Source organism: Trichomycterus rosablanca, chromosome 7 (genome assembly GCF_030014385.1).
Source record: "Trichomycterus rosablanca isolate fTriRos1 chromosome 7, fTriRos1.hap1, whole genome shotgun sequence".
In the NCBI taxonomy this organism is placed as follows: domain Eukaryota; kingdom Metazoa; phylum Chordata; class Actinopteri; order Siluriformes; family Trichomycteridae; genus Trichomycterus; species Trichomycterus rosablanca.
This window is the reverse complement of record NC_085994.1, coordinates 5,193,736-5,220,000: the sequence shown is the minus strand read 5'-3', so window position 1 is coordinate 5,220,000 and position 26,265 is coordinate 5,193,736. Positions and strand designations below refer to the sequence as shown.

The window sequence follows — 26,265 nt, the reverse complement described above, 5'->3', positions numbered from 1 at the left end:
TGTCTTTATTTGTCTCACCTTTTTAAATCGAACACTATAACAAATGATAAAGCCGGCCCTTGATTGTGTGTTGTTCATGAAGCCAGGAAGAGAGCCTCGTTTCATCTAAACATCATAAGAAAAGCCTTTTGTTGAGGCCACATACACAGCAGAATGTGTTCTTACTCTTTCCTGTTATTGCAGTAACTGTGATTGGAGATACAGGTCAGAAAGCTGAACCGTCTTCAAAAAGGGTCACTTCTCTGAAGAACAGTTTAGAATAAGGCGAAACATCGGGAAGACTTTTGAGAGTCAGACATTGGGTCTGTCTGAAAACCTAGTGAGCTGCCTTGCTGCCTACTGCCTACCTGGGCAGCTGCCTCAGTAGAGAGGATTATAATAAGACATTGAACTTATAAGGCAGGTTATTTAGACACACTGCTTAGACCGAGATTACTAACACAGTTAGCCTCAGGCCATTCAAACCCGCTAGCATGCCAGCTAACATCTCCCTTCGAAAACAGTTAAACTGTCCCTGATGAGCCTGAATTTGCAAATAAATGACACTTGTGCACCTTTATATTAATTAAAAATCAACTGTAATTTATTTACATGTGAAAAGAACTCTGTTGGTTGCTCCACATTTGCCTGCCATATTTGTCATTTTTTGTGAGAAAAGTTGTGCCGCACTGAATGCTGGGATTGCCTCACTGCTAAGGAAGCGTCGGACGCACCCTCATTATCCAGTTAGATTATCACTCAGAGTTAAGGCGCCTCAGTAGGAGCATTTTAAGAATCGAAGTATTTAGACGTGCCCTCTTCTCAGGAGTGTAGGATGATTTAAAATGCGTCTGTGTAGAGAGATCACTCGGTTTCACACAGACCCGATGTCACATCATTGTGGCAGTGGTCAAACGTATCATGGACATGATTAAAAGATGGATGGAGGGTATAAAGGATGACGGTGGACCGTCCTGCCCTCTGTTATCACCTTCTCTTTTTATCTTACTTCAGTCTTTATGCAAACACACACACACACACACATACACACACACACACACACACACACACACACAGAGTACGCCTTCACACTCACTTTGATTCTCGTTCCCCAGTGATCTCATCAGATGGAGGTCTCTACATCCCTCAGTTGGGCTTTAATTAGTCCAGTGCAATCAAGACAAGTCCGAGTTGGAAATGTTACATCCGGTGAAGGGTTTAAAGTTTTACTCTTTTATTTGTGAGTATTCCACAGTCAGAGGGTCATTTTACATCAAAATGTCTTTGAAGATAAAATAGATAAGATAGACTATTGTCATTATACACCGATCAACCATAACATTCAAACCACCTCCTTGTTTCTACACTCACTGTCCATTTTATCAGCTCCACTTACCATATAATAATAATAATAATAATACTTTCAATTTATATAGCGCCTTTCAAGATACCCAAGGTCGCTTTACATCAAACAATAAACAATATAGAAGCACTTTGTAGTTCTACAATTACTGACTGTAGTCTGTCTGTTTCTCTGCATGCTTTTTTAGCCCCCTTTCACCCTGTTCTTCAATGGTCAGGACCCCCACAAGACCACTATAGAGCAGGTATTATTTAGGTGTTGGATCATTCTCAGCACTGCAGTGACACTGACATGGTGGTGGTGTGTTAGTGAGTGTTGTGCTGGTATGAGTGGATCAGACACAGCAGCGCTGATGGAGTTTTTAGACAACTCACTGTCACTGCTGGACTGAGAATAGTCCACCAACCAAAAATATCCAGCCAACAGCGTCCTGTGGGCAGCGTCCTTTGACCACAGATGAAGGTCTAGAAGATGACCAACTCAAACAGCAGCAATAGATGAGTGGACATGGTATTTAAAAACTCCAGCAGCGCTGCTGTGTCTGATCCTCTCATACCAGCACAACACACACTAACACACCACCACCATGTCAGTGTCACTGCAGTGCTGAGAATGATCCACCACCTAAATAATACCTGCTCTGTGGTGGTCCTGTGGGGGTCCTGACCATTGAAGAACAGCATGAAAGGGAGCTAACAAAGTATGCAGAGTAACAGATGGACTACAGTCAGTAATTGTAGAACTACAAAGTGCTCTTATATGGTAAGTGGAGATGATAAAATGGACAGTGATTGTAGAAACAAGGAGGTGGGTTTTAATGTTATGTCTGATCAGTGTATTTACAAATTTGGGCTCATGAGGGACAGTTTAACCGCTTTCGTTACACGGAGGCAGACATTAGCTGGTGTGCTAGCGGGTTGTGCCACCTCAGCCCGTAGGTTTGAATGTAGGCAGTAGGCAGCTCACTAAGTTTTCGGGCACACCTTTCATGACACCTACAGAGGGCAGTTATATAGTGGTCAGGTAAAAAGCTGATTTGCATATTACCACATGATACACCAGTGAGATCTGATCTGTCTAATCTGTCTGGATTAGATCCGAAACACGTCACAATGAACGTTCAGGTGTAAACAGGATGTGTAACGTTGGAACTCCAGCGTCGTCCTCGGTATCAGAGTATGAGAATGGATATCGATCTGAGTCGACTCTGTTTGTGCGTGTGTGTGTGCGCATGTGCAGCTGCATGACTGCGTGACTCACCCGGGGCTTCAATCAGCTGTTTGTAGAGACCCAGGAACGCAGACTCGGCCTCCTTACTGCGCTGAATCAAAGCAACAACCTGTAACACAAACACAGATACAATAAGTCTGTCAGTCTTTATAACAGGATTTTTTCAAGGGTCACGAGCCAAAGAAATGGGTCACAGAGAGAAATAATAATAATTAAAAAAAAGAATTTCAACAAGCATATAAACCTGTGCATGAATGCCCACTTGTGGAGGCTTTATGTTACATCTTGTAAACCACAGTGGGACCAGTAAGATGTGTTGTTTGTGTTGCCTGGGTCATAAAAAATATGAACAAAATGTGGGTTCATGTGGGTTCAAAACCCTGCTTTATAAGATACAAGTGAAAAAGCACTCATACCAGCACAACACACACTAACACACCACCACCATGTCAGTGTCACTGCAGTACTGAGAATGATCCACCATCTAAATAATACCTGCTCTGTAGTGGTCCTGGGAGAGTCCTGACCATTTGAAGAACAGCATGAAAGGGGGCTAACAAAGCATGCAGTAGAGTTTATAAATAATCACATTCAAACAAATTACGCTAGGGAGATCAGCGATCAGCTCTGCTACTGGCCGACTAGACTCTACATACAGACATGATTGGCTAATGTCTGACGGGTGGAAGGGCCGGAGGGATTCCTCATCTCTGCTGCAGTTACAACCTCTGCTGGCTGATTGATGGCACTGGCACAGAGACGGGGAACAACAGAGAGCAGTGCGTGACTCTCTGTACACGATTCAGATCCCCGTGTGAACCCGAGTCCACATGTCAGCTGAGTAGGAGCTGTGTCGGAGGAAGCATGTTTTAGGAACGACCCTCCTCGGTCAGGGTGGGGTCTGCAGCAGTAGAGGAGAGATATAACCATGGTAATTAGATACAACTAGATTTTTAAACTGGAGAAGCCATTTATGGTGAAACAGTGGCACAGCTGGTAGTGTGTGTGATGCACAGCAACATAGATCCTCGGTTGCTGGGGTTTGATCCTTGCCTCCAATTACTGTCTGTCTTTTGGATGTAGGTCTGAGTGTGTGTGTTTTCTCTCTTGTTTTCTCTCTTACATCATCCAAAAATATAGGATATCAGCTAAATGGCTGTGTGTGTGGGAGTGAGTGAGAAAGTTAGTGAGCGAGCGTGTGTGTGTGTGTGAGAGTGAGTGAGTGAGTGAGTATAAGTTAGTGAGTGAGTGTAAGTGTGTGTGTGTGTGTGTGTGTGTGTGTGTGTGTGTGTGTGTGTGTGTGTGTGTGTGTGTGAGTGAGTGAGTGAGTATCATTCGTGGAAATTCCAGTTCGAATCTGGCTTAAAATTTTTGAGTCAATAATTGAACCGATTGCTCTATATGGCAGTGAAGTTTGGGGTTCGCTTACACACCATCAATTCCGTAATTGGGACAAACATCCATTAGAGACCCCGCACACAGAGTTCTGTAAAACCATCCTAAAGGTGCACAGACACATAACAAACAATGCGTGCAGGGCAGAATTAGGCCGATTTCCACTAATTATCAACATACAGAGAAGAGCAATAAATTTCTTTAACAATCTAAAAGAGAGCGACCCCCAATCTTATCATTATAAAGCCCTGAAACACCAAGAGCTGAGCAAACATACCAGTCCCCTCATCCAACTGGTCCTGAGTCACTGCACCGATACACCACTAACACACACAGACACTCTAATAACACACACAGATACACCACTAACACACACAGACACTCTAATAACACACACAGATACACCACTAACACACACAGACACTCTAATAACACACACAAATACACCACTAACACACACAGATACACCACTAACACACACAGATACACCACTAACACACACAGACACTCTAATAACACACACAGACACACCACTAACACACACAGACACACCACTAACACACAGAGATACACCACTAACACACACAGACACTCTAATAACACACACAGACACACCACTAACACACACAGATACACCACTAACACACACAGACACTCTAATAACACACACAGACACACCACTAACACACACAGACACACCACTAACACACAGAGATACACCACTAACACACACAGACACTCTAATAACACACACAGACACACCACTAACACACACAGATACACCACTAACACACACAGACACTCTAATAACACACACAGACACACCACTAACACACACAGACACTCTAAAAACACACACAGACACACCACTAACACACACAGACACACCACTAACACACACAGACACACCACTAACACACTGGGGGAGCACAAAGAGAGCTGCACACTAGCAGCACTCTATACTCACACCTGCCACCAGGTGAGGGACAGTGGGTGACCATGTCTCATACACACATACACACACACACACGCGCACACAAACTGATCGTTTTTCTACCTCATTATTGTAAATATTATAATTTTTATTGTTACTATTTTGCACTGTTTTTATTAATATTTATTCTATTTTATATTTTTTTGTATATATTTGTTCTTTCTTATTGTTATTTTTAATATTTCTCTGTAACTTGCTTTGGCAATACGAATGTCCTTATTTGTCATGCCAATAAAGCTTCTTTTGAGTTTGAGTGTGTGAGTAAATGTGAGTGAGTGAGTATAAGTTAGTGAGTGTGTGTGTGTGTGTGTCTGTGTGTGTGTGTGGGAGTGAATGAGTGAGTGAGTGAGAAAGTTAGTGAGCGAGTGTAAGTGTGAGTGAGTGAGTGAGTGAGTGAAAGTTTGAGTAAGTGAGAAAGTGTGTGTGTGAGTGGGTAATTAAGAGAACGTTTGAGTGGGTGGGTGAGTGAGTGAGTGAGTATAAGCTAGTAAGTGAGCGTGTGTGAGTGAGTATAAGTTAGTGAGTGTGTGTGTGTGTGAGTGTGTGAGTGAAAGTTTGAGTGAGTAAGAAAGTGTGCGTGTGAGTGGGTAATTGAGAGAAAGTTTGAGTGGGTGGGTGAGTGAGTGGGTGAATGAGTGTAAGTGTGTTTGTGGGAGTGGGTGAGTAATTGAGTGAGTGTGAGTGAGTGAGCATGTGTGTGAACTAAATATCTGAATTATTGGGAAACTGAAACTAAAACTCAAAGTAAAATGCAGTTATTTATTATTTGTTGTTATTTGTTATTTGGCCCTAAACAGACACTACAGTGCAGCAGATTATCTGAGCACAGTATCCGACCCTAAATTAAGAAACACCCTGACGAGGTACAGACTGAGCGCACATGACCTGGCCGTGGAGACGGGGCGACACACCCGGTCCTGGCTGCCCTGGGAGGAGAGGTTGTGTCAGCACTGCACTCTCAGTACAGTAGAGATGGAGCTGCACTTCCTCACCCAGTGTACCAAGTACCACCACGTCCGCTCCCAATTCTTCCCTAAATTTAATAACATCATCCCCAACTTTACCTCCCTCCCAGACCCCGACAAACTGCCCCACCTACTGGGGGAGCACAGAGAGAGCTGCACACTAGCAGCACTCTATACTCACACCTGCCACCAGGTGAGGGACAGTGGGTGACCATGTCTCATACATACACACATACACACACATACACACACACACACACACACACACATGCGCACACAAACTGATCGTTTTTCTACCTCATTAATGTAAATATTATAATTTTTATTGTTATTATTTTTGCACTGTTTTTATTAATATTTTATTCTATTTTATAATATTTTTTGCACATGTAACTGTTCTGTATATTTTTGTTTTTTCTTATTTTTATTTTTATATTTCCATGTAACTTGCTTTGGCAATACGAATGTCCTTATTTGTCATGCCAATAAAGCTTCTTTTGAGTTTGAGTTTGAGTTTGAGTGAGTGTTAGTAAGTATAAGTTAGTGAGTGAGTGTGTGTGTGTGTGTGTGTAAGTAAAAGTGAGTGAGTGAGTGAGTGTGTGTGTGTGTGTGAGCGAGTGAGTGTGTGTGTGAGTATGTGTGTGTGTGTGAGTGAGTGTTTGTAAATGAATTGGTGCCCTTTTCAAGCAAGTTTTAAAACTCAGCACTTCCACCGTTCAACATCCAACCTAACACACACACACACACACACACACGTGGCCTAAATATAAGTGTTATTGCATTCCAGCTTTAAATCATGAATAGAAATGTGGTCAGAGACGGAGCGCTGGGATCTAAAGCTCAGATCAGCGGGGTCAGCACGTCTGCAGGTTCACTCCCTCCATCCCTGCAACCCTGATACCCAGTGCTCAGCGGGGGCCTCAAACCAATTACAGCTCGGTTAGGGGAGAGCGGCCGAGCAGAATGCACCGCCACCTGGCCCCATGGAGAGGGCACCTGTGCCTGCAGAGACGTGGGCAGGAGAGTGTTCAAAAGCACAGAATATGGTCCTGTCACTCATTTCACAGCCAGAAAGCATCTTTGTGCTGCCTCACAGGCAGGGCAGAAAAAAGAAGATAAAAAATGACTTTATTTATCATATATACATTTATACATGTACAGGACAATACAATTCTTTTTCTGCATATCCCAGTAAGCTGGGGACAGAGCATAGGGTCAGGCGTTGTACGGCACCCCTGGAGCAGACAGGGTTAAGGGCCTTGCTCAAGGGCCCAACAGTGGCTGCATAGCAGAGCCTGGATTTGAATCTACAATCTTCTGACTGACAGCCCAAAGCTCCACCCACTAGTAAGATGTAATTGTGCTGCCTGGTTTGAAAAAACACTGTCCCCAAGTACTCAGACTATCGTCCATGCCCTGAGTCTGACGTATTTATTGAGTATTTATTAGCAAACGTTATTTTTACATCAAATGTACGACTTTGATCATTTATAGTCTGTGAGCATTTTTGGGCTTGCAGGCTGGAAATTGGTCAGTTGTAGCCTAGTGGTTAAGGTACTGAACTAGTAATTGAAAGGTCGCTGGTTCAAGCGCTACCAATGCCAGGTTGCCACTGTTGGGTCCTTAAACAAGGCCCTTAACCCTCAAATGCTTAGACTATATACTGTCACAGTACTGTAAGTCGCTTTGGATAAAAGCGTCAGCTAAATGCCACATGCATGTAGAAAATTAAATGTACACGTGACTATGAGCTTGTTGGACATCGCAATTAAAACGATATGCATAAGTGACCAGGTGGTGCAGTGTGATATTCAGCTAGCACACCAGTGCCGAGATTCTGAACTCCTAGCTGTCTAGACACGTTTCTGCTAGGGCGGGATGTCCGGACTATGTGGGTGTGGTCTTCAATACACTGTGTAAGGACCCTGATTGGCATATAGAGGCGCCTGTGCAGAGTGCATGGGTGAAAAGGGTTCCGCTAAGGGCTGAAGGTGGGTCGGGGAGGCGTGAGCAGCAATATACCCACCTTGACTGCAATCAGGGATCCCCTACGCTAAATTGGAAGAAAATACATAAATAAAATAGAAAAAAACGATAGGCATTAAAATGACGTTTCCACCCCCCTTTTGGGAATTGATTGTACAACTTATGTAGTGTGAGTGTGGGAATTTGTGCCCATTTGTGAAGTGTTGGACTTTCTTGCCCTGGCTCACAACCAACCTTCCAATTAATCCCAAAACTGCTTAATGGGAAACAGGGTTGAGGTTTTAATTTCTCCATAAACGTTAAGAGCTAACAGAGAAATGTGATATGATTAGAACTATAGGAAGAGAGCAGAGAGGGGGGTGATGTGTGTGTGGGGGGTAGATTTACAGTAAGAAGCTGTTGTCCCTGGAGCTCAATATCGCCGGCATCACGCTCGCTGAAATATTTTAAAGATAAGAGCCTGCCGATACTCGGGCTCACTGCTGCTTCATGGAGTTCATGTTAAAATGGAGAGGCACTGGAGCGATCGATACAGATACAATAGTCTCCTTCTCTCCCCGTCTGAAAGCAATCGCCTTTCTCCGGCTTTTTCAGTTCTGCTCTCTCCGTCTATCACTTTCCCTCCGTTCACCTGCAACATCAGCATCAGGGCCGCCACACGCCAGGAACGAAAACGAGCTCCGTAGACGTGTGTGAGCACGGGTGCGTGATGCAAACGTCGAGAGACGAGCGTTACAGCGAGTCAGCACCTCCATCTGTCTGATCACTGTAATTATTATAATGCAGCAGCAGCTACCATCATTAAGAGCACCAATTTATCCACCAAAAGTCCACGTTCAAGTAAATTTAGCTCTCACATTTAACCATGAGTATTAGTAAATTATTAGTAAAATCCAAACTGAATCACTTTCTATAATAATTGATATTTTTCTATAATTATATTTAAATAACTCACAACCGTATTAGAACCTAATTATATTATTGGACTCATTTATAACCAGAGGCACTATATAAAGGCGTTGCCGACCGGTGGCAACGGAGGAGTTCAGAATCTCGGTGCTGGTGTGCTAGCGGAATGTCCCGCTGTGCCACCTGGGCACTAATGCCCATCGTGCGATGTCCAGCAAGCTCATAGTCACGTGTCCACATAATTTTAGACATGCATGTGGCATTTAGCTGACGCTTTTATCCAAAGCGACTTACAGTACTGTGACAGTATATAGTCTAAGCAATTGAGGGTTAAGGGCCTTGCTCAAGGGCCCAACAGTGGCAACCTGGCATTGGTGGGGCTTGAACCAAAGACCTTTTGATTACTAGTCCAGTACCTTAACCACTAGCCTACAACTGACCAATTTTCAGCCTGCAATTCCAAAAATGCTCGCAAAGTCATACATTTGATGTTTTCAGGACATCACGTTCACCTGCTACATCAGCACCAGGGCCGCCAAGGGTGCGTGATGCAAACGTCAAGAGACGGAGCGCTACAGCGAGTCAGCACCTCCGTCTGTCTGATCACTGTAATTATTATAATGCAGCAGCAGCTACCATCATTAAGAGCACCAATTTATCCACCAAAAGTCCACGTTCAACTGAATTTAGCTCTCAAATTTAACCGTTTTATTTTTCTTATAATTATTAGTAAATTATCAGGAAAATCCAAACCGCCTCAATTTATATAATAATTCATTTTTTTCTATAATTATATTTAAATAACTCACAACCGTATTAGAACCTAATTATATTACTGGACTCATTTATAACCAGAGGCGCTATATAAAGAGAAAAGTTAGGCCAAGTTAAGCTGTGACCTCCCCACCCACCACACACACACAACCCTTTCCCCAGTGCCCCCCTCCTTCCCCTAAAATATTACATGTATTTAACAACTGTGCACATCAGGATCAGGGATATATTAAATGTTGAACCAATAGTACACAATCACATGGTTGTGCAAGCTGAGAATACATTTATGATAAATCTTTTTTGATCAAAATATTTTATATTCATTTAGTTTTCCTTTATAATTATATTAAATAATCTTTGATGAACAATAATGATTCCGGTCAGCTAGGCCACATTTAAGCCACATTGCCAAAATCCTCTTGGACTCCAGTTATAACCAGAGTTGTCATATGTTGCTGTGTCGTCCCAGGCCAGTCAAATTGCCCATGCTAGCTCCTGTCCACTATCATTAACATCTACAATGGGCACACAGGAATCCTCTTTTCTACAAGACCATGTGGACAACTGAACATGTGTGAATCTTTACCCGCAGAAGAGTCACCACCAGGATGCGCTGTAGGACGCTCCAACTTGAAATGTTCAAGTACAAAGTAAAGAAGTCCGCGTGGGCCTGAGGTGTTTTGACACCATATCAGGTAAGTGGTCCTAATGTTTTGACTCACTGGTCCATATTAAAGCATGCAGACTAGTGGACTAAGTTTGCTGACACAATGGGCATGACCCTCATGAACACCACACACTACATAAGTATTTTACCAAGGGCGCCCAGGTAGCGCAGCGGTATAATCTACTAGCACACCAGCGCAGAGATTCTGAGCTCCCGTTCAAATCTCAGCTTTGCTACGGTCAACTGGGCAATGGGAAAGAATAGACTAAGTAGGTGGGGTTATCAACGCTGTGTAAGGACCCTGGTTGCCCAGAGCGCCTGTACAGAAGTGGACTACGCACACGTCTGAGGGATTGTGTGTCAGACATATATACACCCCCCTTGGATGCCTGAAGGTCCCCAGCAGTGGATTGGCCACGCTAAATTAAGGAGAAAAGGGGGAAAATGCATTTTAAAAAGTATTTTACCAACCCAGCACATGTGTGGTTACTTTCTAACAGTTTTACATTGACATCAATCACTCACGCTCCTTTATCATCTTCTAACAAGAGTACATAAAGATTTCCTCCATAACTTCACCATTAACCTGTCTGGAGTCCGGCAGACCAGACATCAATCATACACACACACAGTTCCTATGCAGATTCCTTTCCAAGTACGCTCATCACATTAAAACTCTTCAGTTACAGACGATAAGTCATCAACATCAAGCTAAAACAAGTCCAGGTTTTCATTGAAAAGGACAAGCAGTGTGTAACTGAGGTTCAGAGCAAAAATACACTATATTGCCAAAAGTATTTGCTCGTCTGCCTTCACACGCATGTGAACTTGAGTGACTCCCATTCCTAATCCAAAGCGTTTAATATGATGTCGGCCCACCCTTTGCAGCTATAACAGCTTCAACTCTTCTGGAAAGGCTTTCCACAAGGTTTAGGAGTGTGTTTATGGGAATTTATGACCATTCTTCCAGAAGCGCATTTGTGAGGTCAGACACTGATGTTGGACGAGAAGGCCTGGCTCACAGTCTTTGCTCTAATTCATCCCAAAGGTGTTCTATGGGATTGAGGTCAGGACCTTGCTTTGTGCACTGGTGTGCAGTCATGTTGGAACAGGAAGGGGCCATCCCCAAACTGTTCCCACAAAGTTGGGAGCATGAAATTGTCCAAAATCTCTTGGTATGCTGAAGCATTAAGAGTTCCTTTCACTGGAACTAAGAGGCCGAACCCAACTCCTGAAAAACAACCCCACACCATAATCCCCCCTCCACCAAACTTTACACTCGGCACAATGCAGTCAGACAGGCACCGTTCTCCTGGCGACCGCCAAACCCAGACTCGTCCATCAAATTGCCAGACGGAGAAGCGTGATTTGTCACTCCAGAGAACACGTCTCCACTGCTCTAGAGTCCAGTGGTGGCGTGTTTTACACCACTGCATCCGACGCTTTGTATTGCGCTTGGTGATGTAAGGCTTGGATGCAGCTGCTCGGCCATGGAAACCCATTCCATGAAGCTCTCTACACACTGTTCTTGAGCTAATCTGAAGGCCACATGAAGTTTGGAGGTCTGTAGCGATTGACTCTGCAGAAAGTTGGCGACCTCTGTGCACTATGCGCCTCATCATCCGCTGACCCCACTCTGTCATTTTACGTGGCCTAACACTTCGTGGCTGAGTTCCCAATTGCTTCCACTTTGTTATAATACCACTGACAGTTGACTGTGGAATATTTAGTAGTGAGGAAATATCACAACTGGACTTTCACGGTACCACGCTGGAATTCACTGAGCTCCTGAGAGCGACCCATTCTTTCATTAATGTGTGTAGAAGCATTCTGCATGCCGAGGTGCTTGGTTTTATACACCTGTGGCCATGGAAGTGATCGAAAAACCTGAATTCAATGATTTGGATAGGTGAGTGAATATATTTGGCAATATAGTGTATCACTAGACTTTATAGTATCTTTGCTAACTTTTATCTATCCAATAAAGTATTACACCCACCCACAGAAATCCTAATAAATTACAGTGAGCCAGTCTATAAATAGCTACAGGAAGGACACACTTCCACAGACGTCATTTGTACAATGCAGCAGCAACTGCTCATTGATGAATATGTAGGTATTTCCCACCACAGGTCGAAAGATTGCCAGGACATTTCGGTCCGGATCAGTAAGGCTGGACGGACGATAGGAACAGGTTCATTTAAAGTTGTTCACACACATAATAGAAACTCTTTGTTTTGTTAGCAAAAGTACACGGAGCATTATCGATTCTTCTGCCTGCTAAATCTGGCTTCAAAAGCCCGATGACTTTTTAGCACCCGTGACTCCTGACAGCGCCAACGGCTGGCACATGACACATTTCACAGAGGTGAAAAGGAATAATTAGTTTTACATAAAACACGCTCAGCAGTCATTTCCTTTAATTTCCAATTAGCGGAGAAATCAAACGGGTGAAAATGAAAAGTGCTAAAGATCTCATCCTATTCTTCATTTAGTTCAGTTAACAAGAATAGCTCGAGTGAGTTCATGAGAGGCAAGTGTGAGCGTCAGGGTATAGTTAAGAGAGAGAGAGAGACGGGGGTGAGAGAGAGAGAGAGACGGGGGTGAGAGAGAGAGAGAGGGAGATGGGGTGAGAGAGAGAGAGAGAGAGAGACTGGGGAAGAGAATTATGACCAGATTGTACCAGGAAAGTGAGGAATGAAGAAAAAAAAATCCATTGTGGCATCTTGATTAGGGAGGTGTGTTAAAAACATGGTAAACACAATAAAGAGGTAGAACGAGTGGAGAAAGAGAGAGAGAGAGAAACTGAAGACATAAAGCAACAGTGAGAGTGAGAGATGAAGACAGAAAGGCTCCAAAAAGACTAGCAATTAGCAATTATGCACTCATCAATTATAATTACTACAACTGGTGATTATGCAGTTATAGCGTTTTTTTTAGCGCCGGCACTCACACTGAGGTGTGCTGTGTCAGGTCTGTAGACAGTTCGGCTTTAAAACGACTGGCTGTGAAATGATTGTTGTATTAACGATAATAAAGTGAGAAAAAACTACAAAACCAATTGTTTTGTTATTTATGTTTGTTTGTTTATTAGGATTTTAACGTCATGTTTTACACTTTGATTACATTCATGACAGGAACGGTAGTTACTCATTACCCATGATTCACCAGTGCACAAGTTTTAATGTCAAACACAGTCATGGACAATTTTGTATCTCCAATTCACCTCACTTGCATGTTTTTGGACTGTGGGAGGAAACCGGAGCAGACACGGGGAGAACATACAAACTCAGAAAGGACCCGGACCGCCCCACCTGGGGATTGAACCCAGGACCTTCTTGCTGTGAGGTGACAGTCCTACCCACGAAGCCACCGTGCCGCCCCTTGTTATTTATGTAACGAGGCTCATCTGCTGAAGGACTTCGGCTGTGAGCCATGTTATGAGTCGTGTTCTTCTGCATTACCATTTTGGCCAGCAGAGGGGGCATGGAGGTGCAGATGATTAATGTGTCACTTTTTTCGGCATTTAGCAGGTGCTCTTATCCAGAGTGACTTCCAAAAATGCTTCCAAACTGAACATTACCTTACTCTAGTTTAAGTAAACAACAGTCCAAGAATACAAATCTGCTAAAACCCTGTTAGAACCAAAGGATTTTTTTAATGCAAGAAATAAATAAGAGCATTAGTAAGTACATGTCAGACAATCACTTCAGGTTATTTCACTCCAGGTGGAAGTTTTTCTATATATTACGGTTTCTCCCTCTCACTTTCTCTGTCTGGCAAACCAGTTTCGCCCTTAAGTCACGATACTGGACTGCTCAATCCAGTTCGGTCTTTCACCGGCATGCAATGCCACTATTCTGTATCTTGTTCTTTCACTTTTACTTAATAATATAAACAGAAAATGTATGTTTATTAGCAAGCTTTTAGTTAAAAGTAACTGCTAAATTATTGCCAGGGCTTCTATTTTGGTTTATTATTCCTATATGGCCAAATGTATTTGGACACCTGCCCATAAGCTTGCTGGACATTTACTCATTCATTCATCATCTATTAACCACCATTTTATCCTGGTCAGGGTCACTCTGGGTTTGATTCATTGACCAACTGGTAGGAAACACCCCAGACAGGTTGACAGTCCATCAAAGAGAGCCTGTTGGACATTTTATTTCGAAAACACGTGGTCTTAGGTGCCCAGGTGGCGCAGCGGAAAATTCTGCTAGCACACCAGAGCTGAGAATGCATATATGTGAAAAAGGGTTGCGACTTTGAAGTATGTCTGTGAGAATCTGTGCTCATTCAGTCAAAATAGCATTTGTGTGGCTGGGCACTGATGTTGGTCAAGAAAGACCCAGCTGATGTTCCAGTTCATTCCAAAGCTCTTCACTGGGGCTGAGGTCAGGGCTCTGTGCAGGACACTGGAGTTTCTTTAAACCGAGATTTTCTTCATGTCTTTATAGACCTTATAGACTGGACAGTCTGCTGAAACAGAAAAGGGCCTTCCCTATACTGTTGGAAAGTCTGAAGCATTTCATTTCCATAGTATTATTCATTTATTACACCTGTGAGCAATCGCTGTGGGTGAAACACATACATTAAAAAATTAAAAGGGTGTCTATACTTTTGTCCATGTAAATCCACATTATGTGTTTAGAAGGCCCAATGAACAAAAAACAGCTTTGTTTATGAACCATGTACTCAGGGGGACACTGAGCACCCCAGCAATTCACTTCTTCAGGTCTTTGGGCCTGTGGTAGCCTAGTGGGTAGGGCTTTGGGCTATCAACCGGAAGATTGGCGGTTCAAATCCAAGCTCTGCTATGTAGCCACTGTTGGGTCCTTGAGCAAGGCCCTTAACCCTGTCTGCTCCAGGGGCGCCGTAAGTTGGCTGACCCTGCGCTCTGACCCCAGCTTCCAACACCAGCTGGGATATGCGAAGAAAGAATTTCATTGTACTGTACATCTGTATATGTATATATGACAAATAAAGGATATCTTTCTTTCTTATAACGGTCAGAAGCCTCTCTCAGAAACACAGGGCACATACATACTTACAAGCCTTTTTAATTCACATTTACATTTACTGTCTATAAATGGTAGTTACAATTGCCAAATGACTTCACTCTCAGTCCTCAGGTCCTCTATATCTATAGATTCTACACTGAGACATTAAATCCTGATCAAAATGTTACCAGATCCACACTTCTCGACACAACTTTGTTCCCAATACCGCTCAAAGCCTCTTACCCAGGTCTCTAGAGCCAGTCTGAACCCTCACAAAACCTTTGTCTGATCCTACATCCTTATGCCCTCAAAGTCACCACAAAACAAAGGACAGGATGTGAGAGAGGAAAATGTGAGAGAGAAAAAAAAGTACAGAAAAGACAAGACCAGATTTAGATCCTTTGTTAGTTTGTTTCAACCAAAAGAACTCTGGTTCTTGAACTGGTTTCATTCAGGCTTCTTAGAGCCTTGGCATTTTTTAGAGAACCAACCAGAGAGATTTCAATTTTTTTTTTTTTTCTATTTTTCCACACTTTTCCCCCCGATTTTCTCCCCTAATCTAGTCATGTCCAATTACCCTAATCACATCTGACACTGATTCAACCCTCCACCGCTGACTGAGGACGTTTCTCAACTGACACACGCCCCCTCCGACACGTGCTCAGTACAGACTGCATTTTTCACCTGCACGAGTCGAGTTCATATATACAAATCAGCACTACGCACGGAGAGCCACACCCTGATCAGCATTATTCCTCAGCCCTGTGCAGGTGCCATCAATCAGCCAGCAGGGGTCGTAATTGAGCCAGTTATGTGGACCCATGATCCGGCTTGTCCCTAACCCTATGAACAACAGCCAATCGATGTTTTCACCAATTTTTGAAAGCCAAGGATGCGTCATCAACGGTGGGCTTGCACAACAGGTCCATAAAGACATGGATGATTAGATTAGATTAGATTCAACTTTATTGTCATTGTGCAGAGTACAAGTACAGAGCCAACGAAACGCAGTAGCATCTAACAAGAAGTGCAAGATAGAGATTATTTACATATAATACAGTTAAAGCGCAGTAGTGACCAGATAAGTAAAAATTAAGAGACATATTATGGCAGCCTAGTGGTTAAAGTACTGGACTAGTAATCAAAAAGTAATCAAAAAGTCACTGGTTCAAGACCCACTACTGCCAGGTTGCCACCTTTTGGCCCTTGAGCAAGGCCCTTAACCCTCAATTGCTTAGACAATATACTGTCACAGTACTGTAAGCATCTGCTAAATGCGTCTGCTAAATGCTGAAAATGTAAATGTAAATATTAAGAACAGTAAACAGTCCAGTGTATAGACTAGTATATAATTGCAAAGTTATGAAAGGTGACTATAGTGGCTAAAAGAATGACAATAAATAGAGTATATACGTGTAGCAGATAATATACAATATATACATTATTGTTGTGCTGGTGTGATTAGTGCAGAAGTGCCATGTGCAAATTTGCAAAACACTGATGATTCTTGGTGTGGAAGAACTTGACTTGAGTCCTGACCTCAACCCGATAGAATACCTTTGGGATGAAATACAGCGGAGACTGCGAGCCAGGCCTTCTCGTCCAACATTAGCGTCTGACCTCACAAATGCGCTTCTGAATGGTCAAACATTCCCATAAACACACTCCTAAACCTTGTGGAAAGCCTTCCCAGAAGAGTTGAAGCTGTTATAGCTGTAAAGGGTGGGCCGACATCATATTAAACCCTATGGATTAAGAATGGGATGTCACTCAAGCTCATATGTGTGTGAAGGCAGACGAGCGAATACTTTTGGCAATATAGTGTATTTTGTAATAAATAGAAATTTGTTAAAGCGGACTGCACAAGATCTGTTATGATGGGACCTGCCCTTCAAGAACAAGGGCGAGCAGCCACAAGCCCTTGTACCGTGTAACGATGTGTATCACACTACAGTCGTCATCCATTGTTAAAAACGCTGCTGGTACTAATCTGGGTTGAAGGGATGAAGAGAGAAACACAGGGCTCTGCACGGTGATGGATGAATCTGGCCTGGCACCACACTCTCATCTCTTTCTCACAGAGCTGGTGACTTTCCAACCAAGCAATTATCATTGCAGAAGGCATAATAGCCTAATTAATTACCAGTGTCAACGCTGCCTTTGTTTCACTGTAACAGGACATCGTGCCAACAGAGCGTCCGCTCAGACCAAAAAAAATTCTGATGAACGAGTAGCTCCCAGACTACACATGACAGAGGGGAGAGGAGAACACACACTCCAACGGCATCAGAGCAGTCTCAACCAATCAGAACCTGAGAAATGCTGATACACTAAAAAAAAAGTAAAAGAGTAAAAAAAACAACCACATGTGTGCCATGATTACACATGTTAAAGATGAACATTATAAAGATGTGCAATATGGTTACAGTTCTGGCCACCTCCTTGTTTCTACACTCGCTGTCCATTTTCTCAGCTCCACTTACCATATACAGTAGAAGCACTTTGTAGTTCTACAATTACTGACTATAGTCCATCTGTTTCTCTACATACTTCTTTAGCCTGCTTTCACCCTGTTCTTCAGTGTTCAGGACCCCCCAGGACCACTACAGAGCAGGTATTATTTAGGTGGTGGATGGTTCTCAACACTGCAGTGACACTGACATGGTGGTGGTGTGTTAGTGTGTGTTGTGCTGGTATGAGTGGATCAGACACAGCAGCACTGCTGGAGTTTTTAAATACAGTGTCCACTCTATTAGACACTCTTACCTAATTGGTTCACCTTGTAGATGTAAAGTCAGAGACGATCGCTCATCTATTGCTGCTGTTTGAGTTGGTTATCTTCTAGACCTTCATCAGTGGTCACAGGACGCTGCCTATGGGGCACTGTTGGCTGGATATTTTTGGTTGGTGGACTATTCTCAGTCCAGCAGTGACAAATAATACCTGCTCTGTGGTGGTCCTGCGGGGGTCCTGACCATTGAAGAACAGCATGAAAGGGGTCTAACAAAGCATGCAGAGAAACAGATGGACTACAGTCAGTAATTGTAGAACTACGAACACTGGCGCAGAACTGAACACTGGTTATCACAACATGACCGGCTGCTCCGGTCGATTTGGGAGGGGTGGTCTGGAACACTCAGTGGCCGGAAGGCACACAGAAACACCCTGGACAGGGCGCCAGTCCAACACAGGGCAGACACACAACCACAACTCTCACATCTAAGGTCAATTTTAGTATTTCCAGTTCACCTCACTGCATGTCTTTGGTCTGTGGAAGGAAACTGGACCGCTCAATCTGGGAATTGAACCCAGTACCTTCTTGCTGTGAGGTGACATTGCTACCCAACAAACCAGTTCTCAGAAAAAATACAGAAAACCTTTAAAGCAAGCCGTGACGGCAGTACATGAGCGGTAATCCAACCCAAGCAAGCTACATGGATTTACGGGTGGAGTCCACTCTTCATGGTAAGGCCTGAAAATGCCACAACCACGACCAGGTTGGCATGAAAACATAAAGGTATGCTGGCATCATACACCCGGTATCATGGTTACAGAGAAAAGGCAGGTTGCCAAACAGAGCAGCTGGCAAGTCTGTGAGAGAGAAACCGTGATATATAGAAACACTCCCACCTGGTGCAGGTGGTCAGTTAACTGTTTTTACATCAGGTGCTCTTTCTGATGCAACCCTCCCTTTTTAACCAGGCTTGGGACCAGCACTGAGAGTGCACTGACAAGTCCATTTTGCACACGCTATGCTGTTTCACCATCCCTCCAGATATTACCCAATCATGTCTAATGGCACCACTGAGATTTGAACCCATTTTCTACAAAACACCAGAAAAATTTTCCTAAATTAATTCTAAATGAAATCATAAGATTTTAAAACCTTTACAATGTGTAAAGTGGCTTTAAAGCAAGGTATGGTGCTTTACATATTTCTACACCCCCCACCCCGCCCATTCCCTAAATGAATAAGTGCTTGAATGAGAAACACTTCCTGCCCCTCCACGCCTCGCCCTCTGCGCATGAAATATTACGTGTCAGGTCTGTCACATTCTCTTCCCTTTTACATCTTGGCAAAAAATAGCAGTACACAGACAATCAGAGGCCAGAAAAAGAAGAGGAATAAAGCACGGCAGCAGCAGGGGAGAGGGGGAACTGCACCGTGACTGATGAGGGCGCTGAGGCAGAGACGCCAGACGCGCTTATTCTTATCTTTAGCTAAAACACTGAGCTGCGTTTCTCCTAAACCTAATAAAACCAGGCAGAGTAGGACAAGTGGGCCTGAATGTGTGTGTGTGTGTGTGTGTGAGTCTGATGGCAGGCCTAACTGAGCATCATGTCATACACGTGTGTGTGTGTGTGTGTGTTATGTGTGTGATTGTGTGTTTGCACTCATTAATGTGTGTGTGTAAGATGTGTGTGTGTGTGTGTGTCTGAGAGAGAGAGAGGGAGGAGAGAGAGAGAGAGAGAGAGAGAGTGTGTGTGTGTGTGTGTGAGAGAGAGAGAGAGAGAGTCTGAGGACATGCTAAACTAAGCATCATTTCATGCATGTGTGATTGTGTATATGCACTCATGAATGTATGTGCATGAAAGAGTGTGTGTGTTTGTGTGTGTGTGTGTGTGAGAGAGAGAGAGTGAGTCTGATGGCATGCTTAACTGAGCATCATTTCATGCATGTGTGTGATGTGTTTCAACTCATTAATGTGTGTGTGTGTGTGTTTTTTTTGTGTGTATGTGTGCATGCGTGCGTGTGTGTGTAATATGTGTTTGTGTGTGTGTGTGTGTGATGTGTGTGTGTTTGTGCGTGTGTGATGTGTGAGAGAGGGTCTGATGGCATGTCTAACTGAGCATCATGTCATGCACGTCTGTGATGTGTGTTTGCACTCATGAATGTGTGTGTATGTGATGTGTGTTTGCACTCATGAATGTGTGTGTGGTTGTGTGTTTGCACTAATGAATGTGTGTGCACTATTAAATGTGTGTGTGTGTGTGTGTGTGTGTGTGTGAGTCTGATGACATGCTTAACTGTGCATCATTTCATGTATGTGTGTGTGTGAGAGAGAGAGAGAGAGAGAGAGAGAGAGAGACATGCTTAACTCATGTATGTGTGATTGTGTATATGCACTCATGAATGTGTGTGTGTGTGTGGTTGTGTGTTTGCACTAATGAATGTCTGTGAGTGTGTGCACTATTAAATGTATGTGTGTGTGTGAGAGAGAGTCTGATGGCATGCTTAACTGAGCATCATTTCATGCACGTGTGTGTGATGTGTGTTTGCACTTATGAAAGTGTGTATGATGAGTGTGTATGATGAGTGTGTTTGTGGGTGTGTGATGTGTGTGAGTGTGTGATGTGTGTGTCTGTTTGTGTGTGTGTGTGTGTATGAGTCTGATGGCATGCTTAACTGAGTATCATTTTATGCATGTGTGTGTATGATGAGTGTGTGTGTGTATGATGAGTGTGTGTGTGTGTGTGTGATGTGTTTGCACTCATGAATGTGTGTGTATGTATGTTTGTGTGTGCATGTGTGTGTGCATGTGTGTGTGTATGATGAGTGTGTGTATGTATAAAGGGTGTTTGTGATGTGTGTTTGCACTCATGAATTTGTGTGTATGTATGTTTGTGTGTGCATGTGTGTGTGTCTGAGAAAGAGAGAGAGTCTGATGGCATGCTTAACTAAGTCTCATTTCATGCATGTGTGTGTGATGTGTTTGCACTTATGAATGTGTGTATGATGAATGTATGTGCATGATGAGTGTGTGTGTGTGTGTGTGTGTGTGTGTCTGATGAGTGTGTGTTTGTTTGTGGGTGTGTGTGTTTGTGTGTGTGTGTGTGTGTGTCTGATGGCATGCTTAACTAAATATCATTTCATGCACGTGTGTGTGATGTGTGTTTGCACTCATGAATGTGTGTATGATGAGTGTGTGTTTGTGATGTGTGTTTGCACTCATGAATGTGTGTGTATGTATGTTTGTGTGTGCATGTGTGTGTGTCTGAGAAAGAGAGAGAGTGATGGCATGCTTAACTGAGCATCATTTCATGCATGTGTGTGTGATGTGTGTTTGCACTTGTGAATGTCTGTGTGTGTGATGTGTGTGTGTGCGAAAGAGAGTGTGTGTGAGTCTGATGGCATGCTTAACTGAGCATCATTTCATGCACGTGTGTGTGATGTGTGTATGCACTCATGAATGTGTGTGTTTGTATGTTTGTGTGTGCGTGTGTGTGTGAGAGAGAGAGAGTCTGATGGCATGCTTAACTGAGCATCATTTCATGCACGTGTGTGTGATGTGTGTATGCACTCATAAATGTGTGTGTTTGTATGTTTGTGTGTGCGTGTGTGTGTGAGAGAGAGAGAGTCTGATGGCATGCTTAACTGAGCATCATTTCACGTGAGTGTGTGTTATTGTGTTGCACTTAAGAATGTGTGTGTGATGTGTGTTTGTATGTTTGTGTGTGAGTGAGTGTGTGTGTGTGTGAGAGTCTGATGGCATGCTTAACTGAGCATCATTCCATGCACGTGTGTGTGATGTGTGTATGTGTGTGTGTGTGTGATGTGTGTGTGTGTGTGCCCGCGTGTGCTGTAATCCTCTCAGGCCTGCAGGCAGCAGGGGCTCGTTGTACAGCGCAGTGACTCTAATAGGAGCCGCCGCAGCCATAGCGAGCAGCTCGGCGGCTCCCGCGGTGAGGCGAGTTTTGCATAATTAATGACTGTTGATGTTTCCAGGTAGTCGCTCAGCAGATTCACTCCGGAGCGGCTGCCACGTTCAGGCCGTCTCCGGCGAGAGCGACACCGGAACAGACAGCTAACATTACCGCCATAAACAAAGCAATTTTGTACAGTGTCTCCCGTCATTACTGTGAAATGTTCAGCGGCGACAGTCTGAACGACTGCAGTGAGGAGTGAAAAGAAAACGCAGTGAGAGTAACGGGAATAAAACACCAGACACTGAGAGGGTTTATTCATAATCTGCAAACGTACGAAGGTTTTACACTCCTTATTTAGGGTGTGTTCGAAAACCTAGGGAGCTGCCTTGCTGTCTTACTGTCTACATAGGCAGCTGCCTTAGTAGAGAGGATTCTAATAAGTCAATGACTTATAAGGCAGGTTATTCGAACACACTACTTAGACAGCGATTCCATCGGGTTTCGCATTTCGCATTTAGCATTTAGCATCTTGCCATTAAAACCAATGGATGAGGTAGCACAGCACGCTAACGTCAATATAACATCTTCCTTCATGTACCGATAACGGTTACATTTCCTGACAAGCCCAAACTTGCAAATAAAAACACTCGGTGCAAGTTTATACAAGTTAAAAATCAGTAATATTTTATTTACGTTTGAAAATAACTCCATTCGTTTCTCCGCCCCGTCAGCCATGTTTATTTTTCTGTAAGAGAAGAGCGCCCGACCCGCAATGAATTCTGGGATTGCCTTGATCACTAAGGCAGCGTCGGATGCTCACTCGTTCTTGAGCCAAAATAACATTGAAATATGAAGATACCTCAGAAGTGAGGATATTAAGGCATCTAGGATTTCGAACAGCCTCATTCTCGGGAGCGTGCACAGGATGACGTAAAATGCTGCGTATGTAGAGAGCTCCCTAGCTTTTCGAACACACCCTTAGTGTTCAGTTCAACTCAAAATACTGAGGGACTATTAAACACCCCAAACTGCTGAGCCATCAATGATACTGGATTTTTCATCACATTGTTCCAGTTTGGATATATCCAATTCCTATGTGCACTCTGGCGCCCTCTTATGCCTGTGTCACATATTTGCTTGCTGAGTAGAGCTGCAGACAAGCACATGCCTCCTCCAACACAATGAGGGCAGGATGAGGATTTACTTTCCTGCCTCGTCAAGGTCTGGCGCGAGTGGCAGAAGACGTGATTCATTATAGCATGATCCATGTTACATGTTAAAGCTTTCTGTAAACATGCACACACACACACACACACATACACTGATCAGCCATAACATTAAAACCACCTCCTTGTTTCTACACTCACTGTCCATTTTATCAGCTCCACTTACCATATAGAAGCACTTTGTAGTTCTACAATTACTGACTGTAGTCCATCTGTTTCTCTGCATACTTTTTAGCCTGCTTTCACCCTGTTCTTCAATGGTCTGGACCCCCACAGGACCACCACAGAGCAGGTATTATTTGGGTGGTGGATCATTCTCAGCACTGCAGTGACACTGACATGGTGGTGGTGTGTTAGTGTGTGTTGTGCTGGTATGAGTGGATCAGACACAGCAGTGCTGATGGAGTTTTTAAACCCCTCACTGTCACTGCTGGACTGAGAATAGTCCACCAACCAAAAATATATCCAGCCAACAGCACCCTGTTGGCAGCGTCCTTTGACCACTGATGAAGGTCTAGAAGATGACCGACTCAAACAGCAGCAGTAGATGAGCGATCGTCTCTGACTTTACATCTACAAGGTGGACCAACTAGGTAGGAGTGTCTAATAGAGTGGACAGTGAGTGGACATGGTATTTAAAAACTCCAGCAGCGCTGCTGTGTCTGATCCACTCATACCAGCACAACACACACTAACACACCACCACCATGTCCGTGTCACTGCAGTGCTGAGAATGATCCACCACCCAAATAATACCTGCTCTGTAGTGGTCCTGTGGGAGTCCTGACCATTGAAGAACAGGGTGAAAGCAGGTTAAAAAGGTATGTAGAGAAACAGATGGACTACAGTCAGTAATTGTAGAACTACAAAATGCTTCTATATGGTAAGTGGAGCTGATAAAAAGTACAGTGAGTGTAGAAACAAGGAAGTGGTTTTAATGTTATGGCTTATCGGTGTATATATAGCACACACAAACATATATAGCACACACACACACACACACGCACATACATAGTACATAAAAATAACACACATATAACCCACACTCACATTCAACACACTTTTGTCTGCCACCTAGTTCCCCTGGATAGGGCCCTCAACCCTCAATTGATTGAATTGTATTTAACCATAATTTTAAGTCACTTCGGATAAAAGTTTCTGCTAAATGTAAACAGAAGTTATCAATCCGGCTCTGCATTTCAGCTGCGTCTCCTTTTCAGAGTGTACAGAATGAATTTAAACCACCACGACCCAGGACAGGCTAGTCTCTTATGACTGGATCCTCGTCTCTCTGTATTAATTCGTAATTACCTTTATGGCTTTTCGATGTCATACATATTTTACTGAACGTTATCGTTCAATTTTGCAGCACTCATGTAGGTCTCAGAGTTGTCAAAAGACAAATCACTGTTTCTGTCTGCAACCATCATCGTTAACTATAATTAGCTTCAGGTAGGAACAAAGGATTAGCATTAATCCTGTCCTCCGCATTAATGCCGAAGACTGAGAAGAGTTTCTTATCCCAAAAAAACACTCTGAACCTTTATCTGTTCTCAGAAAACCAAGATTTAGTGCAGAAGAAGCTAAACATGTATAACACAAACATGCAAACAATCAGATATAATTAATCCCTAAAATAAAGTTTATATATATATATAGCCATCTAGTCATGTCCATTAATATGAAGTTGCCCCCTATTCCTTTGGGACTTCTGGGAAGTATGTCTGTGTGAATTTGTGCCCATTTAGTCAAACAGATCATTGTGAATTGTGCGTTTGTTCATGTGCGTTTGTTTAGAAGGCCTTTCAAATAGGTGTTTATTTATTTATTAGGATTTTAAAGTCATGTTTTACACTTTGGTTATAATAATGACAGGAACTGTAGTTACTCATTACACAACATTCATCAGTTCGAGTCAAACACAGTCACACACTTGCATGTCTTTGGACTGTGGGAGGAAACCCATACAGACTCAGGGAGAAGATGCAATCTCCACACAGAAAGGACCCAGACTGCTTCACTAAAGGTGTTCAAAACTGAGACTTAATTAACTGAGCATCTCAGCAGCATCCCACCAGAGTGGCAACAGTACAAGGCGTTCATGAAATAGTTTTGGATTCAGTAAAGCAGAGAACGCTCACGTTCTTTTACACAGAGGAAGACGTTTTCCTCCCGCTGATCCTCCCGCACCTCTCTCCTGCAGCTTCATGTTAATTAGTATTGTGCTTAATCCAATATTGAAGAGCCCCAAACTGTCAGGTCATATTATAAACAATCGGCCTGAGCGCTCACGCAAATGACATTCTGCGCAGCTATCTCTCGCTGCAAAATGTTCCCAAGGTACTAATTGGCCTACTTTGTGTTCTCCAGCGTTGATTTGCCAGTTCTCTTTTTTGGTTTACAGTATGAGTCTCATCGATCTGTAACGTGTAGCATTCTGGATTTTTCCATCGAGAAAGAGAACGGAAATAAGATAAATAAGAGCATTTAACCCTTTTCTTCTGGACAACTTTGTGCCTCTAATTCACTTCACTCGCACGTCTTTGTACTGTGGGAGGAAACCGGAGCTCCCAGAGGAAACCCACACAGTCATGGGGAGAACATGCAAACTCTGCTAAATGCCACTGCATTTACATTTGTGGCATTTAGCTTTCAAATGCTTTAAAACCTTTATTCAAACCTACGTATAACCTACGTATACCTACGTTTATTTATTTTTTAGGATTTTAACGTCATGTATGACACACTTTGGTTACATTCATGACAGAACAGGTAGTTACTGGTTACCCATGATTCATCAGTTCAAGTTTAATATCAAACACAGTCATGGACAATTTTGGATCTCCAATTCAGCTCACTTGCACGTCTTTGTGCTGTGGGAGGAAACCGGAGCTCCTGGGAAAAAACCCTCATAGACATGGGGAGAACATGCAAACTTCACACAGAAAGGACCCGGACCGCTCCACCTGGGAATTGAACCCAGGACCTTCTTGCTATGAGGCGACAGTGTTTATTCCAACCTACCTAAAGTTATGACTGAATACAACTTGAGCAATTGAAGGTTAAAGACCTTGCGGTGGTGATGGGGCTTAAGCCAGCAACCTTCTGATTTTTGGTCTAGTATCT

At 43.3% G+C, this 26,265-nt stretch overlaps 1 protein-coding gene across 1 annotated transcript in view; it reads right to left on the bottom strand.

Moving 5' to 3' along the window:
- cux2b (cut-like homeobox 2b) overlaps window positions 1-26,265 on the bottom strand; it is a 186,704-nt gene that overhangs the window by 55,519 nt on the left and 104,920 nt on the right. Inside the window, exon 4 of the mRNA XM_062998879.1 lies at window positions 2,603-2,681. Within this exon, the coding sequence (XP_062854949.1) occupies window positions 2,603-2,681 (79 nt within the window). The remainder of the gene's footprint in view (window positions 1-2,602; window positions 2,682-26,265) is intronic.